The 13,445-nt window shown below is 45.3% G+C and overlaps 1 protein-coding gene across 1 annotated transcript; it reads left to right on the top strand.

Annotated features, from left to right (window-relative positions):
• Positions 1-7,180: 7,180 nt before the first annotated feature.
• Positions 7,181-9,176, top strand: LOC135572726 (proline-rich protein 2-like). The gene is made up of 5 exons (XM_065021153.1): positions 7,181-7,233; positions 7,690-7,887; positions 8,166-8,360; positions 8,490-8,802; positions 8,907-9,176. The coding sequence occupies exons 1-5, from the start codon at positions 7,181-7,183 to the stop codon at positions 9,174-9,176; spliced, it is 1,029 nt and encodes a 342-aa protein (XP_064877225.1).
• The last annotated feature ends 4,269 nt before the right edge of the window (positions 9,177-13,445 follow it).

Here is a 13,445-nt window from a genome sequence, read left to right as displayed (position 1 = left end):
GGAAGAACTGAAGAAGCATGTGCTAGGAAGGAGGCCTACAAACCTGACTCAGTTACACGAGCTCTGTCAGGAGGAATGGGACAAAATTCCCCCAACTTATTGTGGGAAGGTTGTGGAAGGCTACCCGAAACGTTTGACGCAAAGGTAAACAATTTAAATGCAATGCTGCCAGATACTAATTGAGTGTATGTAAACTTCTGACCCACTGGGAATGTGATGAAAGAAGTACAAGCTGAAATAAATCATTCTCTCTACTATTATTCTGACATTTCACATTCTTAAAATAAAGTGGTGATCCTAACTGACCTACCATTTTTTTTAACTTGGATTAATTGTCAGGATTTGTGAAAAACTGGGTTTAAATGTAGTTGGCTAAGGTGTATGTAAACTTCCGACTTCAACTGTATATAATTTACTATATGTAAAGACAAGATTAACTCGAGAATAGTCTGATAGGTGACAATATTAGCCTGATCACATGTGAATGATGTCCAGCGTAAGGCAAGACACAAAGCCTTGGTCGAATCATAGTCTCACACCTCATGTAGCCTACCTAGCCCATTGGCCTATTTGTTTTGATAAGGTTTGTATCACAACTAAAGTGTCCAAATAAATTCTTAAAATGAAGCACATTAATCCGCTTTACAAGAGGTGTAGAGCCTAGCTGGCATACATAAGCAGTGAGAGAGTGTCATGTTGGGGGAAAATCATTTTCACCATAAAAATGCACCTTTATAATAAAAGCATTACATGCATAATCACATTTGGGGTCACTTTTGATAATGGTGTATTCCCGTAAATGACTCATTTGCGCTTATAGCCTACTGCCTGTGTGCGCATCGCTGTGCTTATAATGTAAAGAAATACCCTAATATTTTATCACATTTTAAACTAAATGTTCTGATCTGTTGCGTCCGCCTCATTAAGTAAATCAATATTTTTATGCTTGTGGTTGTATTCATTTAGGATCTATCGCATCCCACACCTGTCCTAGACTATGTTTGGAATATTTATTTATTTAGGTCAACTTTTGTGCTATGGGGGATAATAGATTGAGATAGTGCTTTTGCTGTTCGTTAGGGCTACTCATCTTGATTTTCTTCCATCAGGGGTTACTAACCAAAATACTACAGCAGAGGACATGGATGGAGTTCACACGGATCCCCTCAATGTTACAATAAAGCCTTGGATGATGTAATTCATTTTTTTTTGGAGAAGGAACACGATTAGAAGAGTCTACAGTACCCCAGTTTGATACGAGATCCTATACCCAGAGCAGTACTCTGCAGAACACATTGACTCATCTGAGCAGTACTCTGCAGAACCCATTGACTCATCTGAGCAGTACTCTGCAGAACCCATTGACTCATCTGAGCAGTACTCTGCAGAACCCATTGACTCATCTGAGCAGTACTCTGCGGAACCCATTGACTCATCTGAGCAGTACTCTGCAGAACCCATTGACTCATCAGAGCAGTACTCTGCAGAACCCATTGACTCATCTGAGCAGTACTCTGCAGAACCCATTGACTCATCTGAGCAGTACTCTGCAGAACCCATTGACTCATCTGAGCAGTACTCTGCATTACCCATTGACTCATCTGAGCAGTACTCTGCAGAACCCATTGACTCATCTGAGCAGTACTCTGAGGTATCCACTGACTCATCTGAGCAATACTCTGAGGTATCCACTGACTCATCTGAGCAGTACTCTGAGGTATCCACTGACTCATCTGAGCAGTACTCTGAGGTATCCACTGACTCATCTGAGCAGTACTCTGAGGTATCCACTGACTCATCTGAGCAGTACTCTGAGGTATCCACTGACTCATCTGAGCAGTACTCTGAGGTATCCACTGACTCATCTGAGCAGTACTCTGAGGTATCCACTGACTCATCTGAGCAGTACTCTGAGGTATCCACTGACTCATCTGAGCAGTACTCTGCAGAACCCATTGACTCATCTGAGCAGTACTCTGAGGTATCCACTGACTCATCTGAGCAGTACTCTGCAGAACCCATTGACTCATCTGAGCAATACTCTGCAGAACCCATTGACTCATCTGAGCAGTACTCTGCAGAACCCATTGACTCATCTGAGCAGTACTCTGCAGAACCCATTGACTCATCTGAGCAGTACTCTGCATTACCCATTGACTCATCTGAGCAGTACTCTGCAGAACCCATTGACTCATCTGAGCAGTACTCTGAGGTATCCACTGACTCATCTGAGCAGTACTCTGCAGAACACATTGACTCATCTGAGCAGTACTCTGAGGTATCCACCGACTCATCTGAGCAGTACTCTGAGGTATCCACTGACTCATCTGAGCAGTACTCTGAGGTATCCACTGACTCATCTGAGCAGTACTCTGAGGTATCCACTGACTCATCTGAGCAGTACTCTGAGAACCCACTGACTCATCTGAGCAGTACTCTGCAGAACCCATTGACTCATCTGAGCAGTACTCTGCAGAACCCATTGACTCATCTGAGCAGTACTCTGAGGTATCCACTGACTCATCTGAGCAGTACTCTGCAGAACCCATTGACTCATCTGAGCAGTACTCTGCGGAACCCATTGACTCATCTGAGCAGTACTCTGCAGAACCCATTGACTCATCAGAGCAGTACTCTGCAGAACCCATTGACTCATCTGAGCAGTACTCTGCAGAACCCATTGACTCATCTGAGCAGTACTCTGCAGAACCCATTGACTCATCTGAGCAGTACTCTGCATTACCCATTGACTCATCTGAGCAGTACTCTGCAGAACCCATTGACTCATCTGAGCAGTACTCTGAGGTATCCACTGACTCATCTGAGCAGTACTCTGAGGTATCCACTGACTCATCTGAGCAGTACTCTGAGGTATCCACTGACTCATCTGAGCAGTACTCTGAGGTATCCACTGACTCATCTGAGCAGTACTCTGAGGTATCCACTGACTCATCTGAGCAGTACTCTGAGGTATCCACTGACTCATCTGAGCAGTACTCTGAGGTATCCACTGACTCATCTGAGCAGTACTCTGCAGAACCCATTGACTCATCTGAGCAGTACTCTGAGGTATCCACTGACTCATCTGAGCAGTACTCTGCAGAACCCATTGACTCATCTGAGCAGTACTCTGCAGAACCCATTGACTCATCAGAGCAGTACTCTGCAGAACCCATTGACTCATCTGAGCAGTACTCTGCAGAACCCATTGACTCATCTGAGCAGTACTCTGCAGAACCCATTGACTCATCTGAGCAGTACTCTGCATTACCCATTGACTCATCTGAGCAGTACTCTGCAGAACCCATTGACTCATCTGAGCAGTACTCTGCATTACCCATTGACTCATCAGAGCAGTACTCTGCAGAACCCATTGACTCATCAGAGCAGTACTCTGCAGAACCCATTGACTCATCTGAGCAGTACTCTGCAGAACCCATTGACTCATCTGAGCAGTACTCTGCATTACCCATTGACTCATCTGCACGTGAATCTGGAAGACTACTCTTGTGTGTAACATGGTGGAAGTTGAAAATATGACTTTATGTGTGACAACTGCAGGTTTTCTGTGAATTTATGTAAATCACAAGGCTTATTTGATTTTCCTGTGGTGCGGGAAAACTCTCAGCGACAACAGAGTGATGAAATAAAGATACGACTTCTGTAGGTACACCTTGTTATTGAACGCAGGAGGAGAGAATTATAATAACATCATCATGGCTTCCTCCTGCATTTATGTGGCATTGTACATAGTGCCATGATTCTTTCTGAATTTCTGAATTTATGCAAATTTTTGATAAAGGGAACCTGAGTTTAAAAATAACAAAAAAAATCTATAGTTATTTTATTTATTTAACTTACAAAAATAGGCAACGCCCAATTCCCCTGTGTGAAAAGGTCATTGTCAATTTACGCTCAATAACTGGGTGTGCCACTTTTAGCAGCAATGACTGGAAACAAATGTTTTCCCGTAGTTGTTTTTAAGTCTCTCACGTCACTGTGGAGACATTTTGGACCACTCATGCATGCAGAACCACTTTAAATCAGTGACATTTGTGGGTTTTGTTAAGCAAGAAGTTTTCGTTTTAAGTCCTGTCACAACATTCTCAGTTGGGATTAGGTCTGGACTTTGTCTAGACTTTTTTATATTTTAGAATACAATACATTTAATGAATTATTAATAATTAATAATTAACATAATTATTGCGACAAACAGGCATATGAAATGCCAATATCATTATACCACTGACAATGTGGTGATGAATTTGTAAAAACTGAACAACACACTATGCAGTTTGTATTTTATATATTTTTTTAATCTTTATTTAAGTAGGCAAGTCAGCTAGGAACACATTCTTATTTACAATGACAGCCTAGGAACAGTGGGTTAACTGCCTTGTTCAGGGGCAGATGTTCAGGTTTTTTACCTTGTCAGCTCAGGGATTTGATCTTGCAACCTTTCGGTTACTCATCCAACACTCTAACCACCAGGCTACCCTGCCGCCAGAATAGCAATTTATGAATAGCAATGATGAGCAATTTATTGTTACATTCTATCACAAATTAGCCGATTTTTCAGATCTATATGTCTGTGTCCGATAATTGGTTTGGTCATTGTTAAATTCAAGGAATACTGAGTTATAAAAGGAAGGAATGTTGCCAACTAATCACCTACGTTTGTAATGTTTAGTGGATGAATTTGTTTTGTAATATAATATTCATGCCTGGATTCTAGGACATCTTATTTTGTACTCAAATTACACAATAAGTGCAAACTAACTGTGGCAAAACTAGTACTTTTGATGTGTTACATTTTTATTGTATATTATGACTGGCCCCCTAATGTAATAATATGCTTTCTGTTTAGTTTCTGTTTAGCCTAATGACCGGCACACAGAAGTAGAGAACAGGTTAAGGCAGTTAAAAGGAATGCATCAACACAACACCTTAGAAATTAGACACATCGCCTTATATAAGTGCCCACAGTCAAGATTAAGTCATCTAAGGGTGCACCACGGATTCTAAGACAAACTACGCCTGAACTTCTGAATATTGCACTATAGATACTAGATACATATAACTTGGTGTAGCTCTAGTCATATATTTATTGTGAAATTATGATATCAACCATTAAGACATTTTAAAATCAACAGAATTTAAATTTCACAATAATGGGTAAGTATTTGAATATGCATTATATTAAGCCACATTTTTACTATTTTCAACAAAAGAAAAATTTGTAAACTCACTTTTAAATACATTTTCTGTCAATGATATAGAAAAGGGTCCTTAGGCTATGCATTATTTCAGTACAATGCCGTTGAAATGATGCATGCAGTTATTTCATAGAATTTCTCAGAAACCTTATTTTATTTTAAGGCTAACCTCCATAGGCTGAATTTGATTTTCATCTACTTATCAGTGATCTACAGTGTGCTACCATTTTGGGGACATATGCTCCTACATATGTTGCTGTGCTACCATTTTGGGGACATATGCTCCAACATATGTTGCTGTGCTACCATTTTGGGGACATATGCTCCAACATATGTTGCTGTGCTACCATTTTGGGGACATATGCTCCTACATATGTTGCTGTGCTACCTGAAATTATTATTTGGGAGCACCAGTGTCCCTAGAAAAAAAAATCACTCAGATAATAAATGTTGTAATGATTTCTTCGCTGTCCCTCAGCCTCAGTAGTAAGCAAACCTGTGGTGTCACAGAGAGTTTGGAAAATGGAGATGAGCTTCAAAAGTAACTAGGATTCATTTAGATCCAATGTAGGATATGTCTCAATCTTTTTTAAAATTATGCTGGTGCTCCTAAACCAGCAATCTGCAGATGCTACGCAAAATATAAGGTTGTTTTTCCAATGTTTGTAAAGTAAATGTCAACAAACACTGTATGGCAAGCGGTACCGGAGCTCCAAGTCTAGGTCCAAAAGTCTCCTTTTACCCCCAAGCCATAAGACTGCTGAACAATTAATCAAATGGCCACCCTACTCTCTGTTTAATGTCTATGCACAGTCACTTTACCCCTACCTACATGTACAAATGACCTCGACTAACCTGTACCCCCGCATATTGACTTGGTACCGAAACCCCCTGTATCTATCATCATTATTTGGGGCGGCAGGGTAGCCTAGTGGTTAGAGTGCTTGACTAGTAACTGGAATGTTGCAAGTTCAAACCCCCAAGCTGACAAGGTACATCTGTCGTTCTGCCCCTGAACAGGCAGGTAACCCACTGTTCCTAGGCAGTCATTGTAAATAAGTATTTTTTCTTAACTGACTTGCCTAGTAAAATATATTATTATTTTATTATTGCTTTTTTAAAAACTTGAGTTTATTTCTTAAATATTTTCTTAAATCCATTTTCTTAAAACTGCCTTGTTTAGTTAAGGGCTTGTAAGTAAGTGTTTCATGGTAAGGTCTACCTACACCTGTTGTATTCGGTGCATGTGACAAATAACATTTGATTTGATTCAAACTATAATGTTGATATCATGGATGATCAGACTTTGTATCCATAGCTGTGTTGATGAAGTGGGAGTGTGGTTATATTTCTCCAGCCCCATCCTTCAACCTTTTACCAGATTGGCGCTTTAATACCTCACATACTTTTCACTGTCTTCGTAAATATATTCATGTGTTCCTACATTTTTCAACTTAGGAACACATGTGCTCACCATAGAACCCTGCTTATACATTTTGGTACTACTAATACAATGAGTGCTTTCAAAAAGAAACGTAAACATGTAAAAAACCTGATATTAAAGGTATATTGTCTTTAATTTATCATACTACCATCCAGTGACGGTTCTAATTTGTATGGCTCCCTGGGCGAACCCCCCCCCAATTCAGTGCCACCCCCCCCAAAAAAAGCACCTGTCACAGTCGTGTGTATAGGTGGCAGGGAAGTCAGGTGCAGGAGAATCAAAACTTGGTGGAATGGAGTCTTTTAATAACTCCAAAACCATGAGATACAATGAAACAAAGTGGGTACGAGGACCCGTCACACACCAAATACAAAAACACGAATACTGAACATAAAACAATCTTTGACAAAGACATGAGGGGAAACAGAGGGTTAAATACACAACAGGTAATGAATGGGATTGAAACCAGGTGTGTAGGAAGACCAGACAAAACCAATGGAAAATGAAAAATGGATCAGTGATGGCTAGGAGACCGGTGACGTCGACCGCCGAGCACCGCCCGAACAACGAGAGGCAACGACTTGTCGTGACAGCACCATTCTACACTAACTGTAGTTTTTATTCAGACAATTGGAACAACACAAATAAATAATCATAACATTTAAAACTATATAAATATAAAAAATATATACAAAAATAAGACTCATAAATATCAAAAATAATTAACAAAGACAAGTAGAAACAAATTTGTGTTGATTTGGCACTCGAGCATCAATACATTACCCATTCCCCAACACTGTCATCTAAGAGCCAAGACTAAACCCATTCACCTTAGTGGTGTGCAGCTTGGTTTTATATTATTCTTAACGATTTCACACAAACCAGAAAGAAATGCAACAATATGTTTGTGAAACTATATTTTCACAGTATTATGACTGAAGTGTGGTTTATTTGGTAGCATTTCATAGTGTGACTGATTTTACTAAATGCATTAGTACTGTACAAAGTTAGAGGTGTGTTATTTGATAGATTCCCCCGCCCCCCTACCTCGGGCTTCCAGAGGGGAGACCTGAGGTCAACTTTCCCCCGACCCCCTATCTCGGGCTTCCAGTGGGGACACCTGAGGTCAACCTACCCCCGCCCACCTACCTCAGGCTTCCAGTGGGGAGACCTGAGGTCAACTTTCCCCCGACCCCCTATCTCGGGCTTCCAGTGGGGACACCTGAGGTCAACCTACCCCCGCCCCCTACCTCAGGCTTCCAGTGGGGAGACCTGAGGTCAACCTACCCCGCCCCTACCTCAGGCTTCCAGAGGGGAGACCTGAGGTCAACCTACCCCCGCCCCCTACCTCGGGCTTCCAGTGGGGAGACCTGAGGTCAACCTTCCCACGCTCCCCCTACCTCAGGCTTCCAGTGGGGGAGACCTGAGGTCAACCTACCCCCGCCCCCTACCTCAGGCTTCCAGAGGGGGGAGACCTGAGGTCAACCTACCCCGCCCCCCCTCAGGCTTCCACCCAACCTTCCCCGCTTCCAGTGGGGATACCTGAGGTCAACCTACCCCCGCTCCCCCTACCTCAGCCTTCCAGTGGGGAGACCTGAGGTCAACCTACCCCCGCCCCCTACCTCGGGCTTCCAGTGGGGAGACCTGAGGTCAACCTTCCCACGCTCCCCTACCTCAGGCTTCCAGTGGGGAGACCTGAGGTCAACCTACCCCCGCCCCCCCTACCTCAGGCTTCCAGTGGGGAGACCTGAGGTCAACCTACCCCGGCCCCCACCTCGTGCTTCCAGTGGGGATACCTGAGGTCAACCTACCCCGCCCCCCTACCTCAGGCTTCCAGAGGGGGGGAGACCTGAGGTCAACCTACCCCCGCCTCCTACCTCGGGCTTCCAGTGGGGAGACCTGAGGTCAACCTACCCCGCCCCCACCCCGTGCTTCCAGTGGGGATACCTGAGGTCAACCTACCCCCGCTCCCCTACCTCAGCCTTCCAGTGGGGAGACCTGAGGTCAACCTACCCCCGCTCCCCTACCTCGGGCTTCCAGTGGGGAGACCTGAGGTCAACCTACCCCCGCCTCCCCTATCTCGGGCTTCCAGTGGGGAGACCTGAGGTCAACCTACCCCGCTCCCCCTACCTCAGGATTCCAGTGGGGAGACCTGAGGTCAACCTACCCCCGCCCCCCTACCTCAGGCTTCCAAAGGGGAGACCTGAGGTCAACCTACCCCCCCGCCCCCTACCTCGGGCTTCCAGTGGGGAGACCTGAGGTCCACCTACCCCCGCTCCCCCTACCTCAGGCTTCCAGTGGGGAGACCTGAGGTCAACCTACCCCCGCCCCCTACCTCAGGCTTCCAGTGGGGAGACCTGAGGTCAACCTACCCCGCCCCCTACCTCATGCTTCCAAAGGGGAGACCTGAGGTCAACCTTCCCCCGCCCCCCCAACCTACCTCAGGCTTCCAGAGGGGAGACCTGAGGTCAACCTACCCCCACCCCCTACCTCAGGCTTCCAGAGGGGAGACCTGAGGTCAACCTACCCCCCCGCCCTACCTCATGCTTCCAGAGGGGAGACCTGAGGTCAACCTACCCCCGCCCCCTACCTCAGGCTTCCATAGGGGAGACCTGAGGTCAACCTACCCCCCACCCCTACCTCGGGATTCCAGTGGGGAGACCTGAGGTCAACCTACCCCCGCTCCCCTACCTCAGGCTTCCAGTGGGGAGACCTGAGGTCAACCTACCCCCTCCCCCTACCTCAGGCTTCCAGAGGGGTGACCTGAGGTCAACCTTCCCCACTCCCCTACCTCAGGCTTCTAGTGGGGAGACCTGAGGTCAACCTACCCCCGCCCCCTACCTCTGGCTTCCAGTGGGGAGACCTGAGGTCAACCTACCCCCGCTCCCCTACCTCAGGCTTCCAGTGGGGAGACCTGAGGTCAACCTACCCCTGCCCCCTACCTCGGGCTTCCAGTGGGGAGACCTGAGGTCAACTTTCCCCGCCCCGCTACCTCAGGCTTCCAGTGGAAGGACCTGAGGTCAACCTACCCCGCCCCCTACCTCGGGCTTCCAGTGGGGAATCCTGAGGTCAACCTTCCCCCACTCCCCCTACCTCGGGCTTCCAGTGGGGAGACCTGAGGTCAACCTACCCCCGTCCCCCTACCTCGGGCTTCCAGAGGGGAGACCTGAGGTCAACTTTCCCCCGCCATCCTCCACATCTCGTACTTCTGAGTGGGAGACCTCCCAGTCAGTAGCCTACCTAGCTCACTAACTAGAATTAGGGACGCCCACTCCGACAAGGTTTATTGACTCACAGTCCCACACGGTGACACGATATCATTGATGTGACGTGCAAATGAGCGATAGAAAACCGATCACGCAAATGTCACAATTCCGAAATGTTGGTGCAGCCGCTCCGTGCCACTCCCGGCAAGGGCAAGATGCCGCCCGGCGGCTGCCCGTGGCGCCTATACCTAAATCCGCCACTGCTACCGTCACCAAAATGTCATTAGTTTTACCCCCTTTCATAGAGAATGTTACAAACTGGACTATATGTAGTAACTTAGTTTGAAAAGATGGGGATTGGATCTAAATAATCATTTGGCAATTGGTAGGCTAAATTCTGTTTAATTGTCTTTAACTGACATTTCCCAAAAGTCAGACTCTTCCCACAGGCCAAGTAATTTTTTCTCAACTACATTCACCAAAGTTTGTGTGATTATCTTTAGAGTTTTACTGAGGGAATTGTTTATATGTTGTCAAATTTGTATCAATGTAAAAAAAATGAAAAAATACAATAAAGAGAATATACATTTTTGCATTTAAGAGATTGAAAGATGAAAAAGTGTTTATCCATAATCTGCTGGTTAGTCCAATCCTGGAATTTCTTAATATTGAATTAGATTTTGCCAAATATTTCCTTTTAAATACAATATTTCAGAAAATGTGTAATACAAAAAAAGTATTATATTTGTGTATACATTCAACTGGTAAAAGTTGGAAGGAAATGTATCTATTAGGATAGGATAACTGCAGAACTCATTTAGCTGAAGGCTGTCTCAATTCATTACTGTTGAATTGTTCTATATCTTAAGCTATAGCTACAGTGGTTGAAACATGATGTGCAGTAAGTGAACTGTCAATTGATGTATGATCTTATTGCTAATTTGTATGTGGTTTAACTTAATTAAGGATCGGACCCTTTAAAAAAAATGTTTTGGCTAAAATGACAAACTGCCAGTAACTCAGGAACTGAAGCAAGGATATGCATACTATTGATACCATTTGAAAGGAAACACTTTGAAGTTTGTGGAAATGTGAAACTAAAGTAGGAGAAAATACATTACATCTGGTAAAAGATAATACACAGAAAAAAAACTATGTTTTCTGTATTTTTTTGGTTCCATCATCTTTGAAATGCAAGAGAAAGGCCATTATATCACTTAGGAGTCTATGCAGAATATATATTTTGGCCACTAGACGGCAGTAGTGTATGTGCAACGTCTAGCTTAGCTTGTAGGACAGACAGGGTGTTAAGCATGTTTTAGTTTAGGTCACCCAACAGTGCGAACTCTGAAGATAGATGGGAGGCAATCAATTCACATATGGTATACAGGGCACAGCTGGGGGCTGAAGGGGGTCTATAACAAGTATCAACGGTGAGAGACTTGTTACTGGAAAGGTGGATTTTATAAGTAGAAACTTGAATTGTTTGGGCACAGACCTGGACAGAACTTTGCAGGCTAACTCTGCAGTAGATGGCAACTCTGCCCCCTTTGGCAGTTCTATCTAGTTGGAAAATGTTATAGTTTGGGATGGAAATTTCCGGTTTTTGGTGGCCTTCTGAAGCCAGGATTCATACACTGCTTGGACATCCGGGTTGGCAGAGTGTGCTAAAGCAGTGAATAAAACAAACTTAGGGAGGAGGCTTCTAATGTTTACATGCATGAAACCAAGGCATTTACGGTTACAGAAGTCAACAAATGAGAGCACCTGGGGAATAGGAGTAAGAGGAGTGGTGCAGGGGGCTGCAGGGCCTGGGTTAACTTCTACATCACCAGAGGAACAGAGGAGGAGTAGGATAAGAGTACGGCTAAAGGCAATAAGAACTGGTTGTCTAGAGCATTCGGAACAGAGAGTAAAAATTATATGGTAATAAAAAATGTAAGTTTACACACTCCCAGAAATGTCATAAATTATGCATAATTAGCTGTTTTCTAGTTTTTCCCGATTTCGACCTTTCTGCCTGCCCTGAGCCTGCCTGCCATTCTGTACCTTGCCACACCACACTGCATTATTGACCCCTGCCTGCTCTGACCATGAGACTGCCTGTCATTCTGGACCTTTTGAACCCTATCTGGATTACTGGCCTCTCATTTTGCCTGCCCCTGTATTAGTAATACACGTTTGTAACTTTGACACTGTCTGGGTCTGGATTTGACCTGAAACGTGCAATGACTGACCCAGCAGACTTGGACCATCTCTGCAGTGCCATCTCCTCCCAAGGAGCCACCGTTGGAAGGCACGAGGAGTTGCTTCGTGGTCTTATGGAAGAGTTCAAGACCTTGGCCGAACGCCATGACCAAGCGTTGAACACATTGCTGGAGCAATTTCGCAGGGTTGTCTGTTAGGCAGCCTACCACGATGGTAATCTCCCAGCCCTTCAGTAATCCGGCTGTTAGCAGCGCCACCCCCGGAACCCAGCTTACCTTTCCCGGAACGCTTCGAAGGAGAGTTGGGCGCATGTCGAGCGTTTCTCACTCAGTGTTCCCTCATCATTGAGCTGCAGCCCTCTTCCTTCCCCTTGGACCGCTCTCATCACACTGATGTCCTGGAGGGATCTCGCTACGGCTACAGGGCTACGGCAGTATGGGAACAACAGTCTGCTGTATGCGTCAGTCTGGAGGAGTTCATGGCGGAGGTAAAGAACGTTTCTGAGGCTCCAACAGTCACTGCTGTGTCGACAAAGACTCCCGCAGTGACGCAGACAATGCGGTGGATTTCTGCACGTTGGCAGCTGAGAGTGTCTGGAACCTGGAAGAGCTGTTTGACATGTTCCTGCACTGAGTATCGGAGGAAGTAAAGGATGAGCTTGCAGCCAGGGAACTACCGACGGATCTCAACTTGTTCATTGCCTTGGATATTCGGATCAATGGGCAACTAAGGGTACGAAGGAAGGAGAGGAGAGTCGATTCCATCTCGCCTCCGAGGCATCCCGGAAGTCCCCAACGGCTCCATTGCCGAGAGAACCCGAGGCTACCCAAGTTCCTTCAAGAGCCTCCAAAGACTGCCGATTCACCTCTTTCCGAGCCTATGCAATGAGACAGCTGTCTCCAGCTGAACAGCTATACAGTCTTCACACTAAGAGTTGCCTGTATTGCAGGACTGCTGGTCATTTCGTCTCCTTCTGTCCACTAAAAAAAACAGAATCACCGGTAGGAGCAAGTACTCTGATGAGCCATATGAAGAACTTTTCATACCATTTTGCTGTGGGAGAACCAGTCAAAATCTCCCCAGGTACTCATTGACTCTGTGGCCAATGAGAGCTTTATGGACGCTACCCTGGCTTCTGAGCCGGACATCCCCACTCAGCCCCTCTCCATTCCCATGGACGTTAGAGCACTGGACGGGCGCTCTATAGGCCGGGTCAACCACAATACCACCCCCATCAATTTACGTGTGTCAGTGAACCACAGCGAGACGATTCAATTCCTGCTCATTAAGTCTCTTCAGGTTCCTGTATTATTGGGATTCTCCTGGCTCCAGTGACACAATCCTCTCACTGATTGGTCTGCTGGTGCCATC

The sequence above is a fragment of the Oncorhynchus nerka genome, linkage group LG8, assembly GCF_034236695.1.
Source record: "Oncorhynchus nerka isolate Pitt River linkage group LG8, Oner_Uvic_2.0, whole genome shotgun sequence".
In the NCBI taxonomy this organism is placed as follows: domain Eukaryota; kingdom Metazoa; phylum Chordata; class Actinopteri; order Salmoniformes; family Salmonidae; genus Oncorhynchus; species Oncorhynchus nerka.
The sequence above is the reverse complement of the archived record's forward strand: the minus strand, read 5'-3'. Positions and strand labels throughout refer to the sequence as shown.

Excerpts from the sequence above, each read along its gene's own strand:
- LOC135572726 (XM_065021153.1), top strand. The coding sequence starts at position 7,181 with ATGGCTAGGAGACCGGTGACGTCGACCGCCGAGCACCGCCCGAACAAC. Across the intron at positions 7,234-7,689 it reads CACCGCCCGAACAACGAGAG|ATTCCCCCGCCCCCCTACCT; the intron begins GCAACGACTTGT and ends GTTATTTGATAG. Across the intron at positions 7,888-8,165 it reads TTCCAGTGGGGACACCTGAG|GCTTCCACCCAACCTTCCCC; the intron begins GTCAACCTACCC and ends GCCCCCCCTCAG.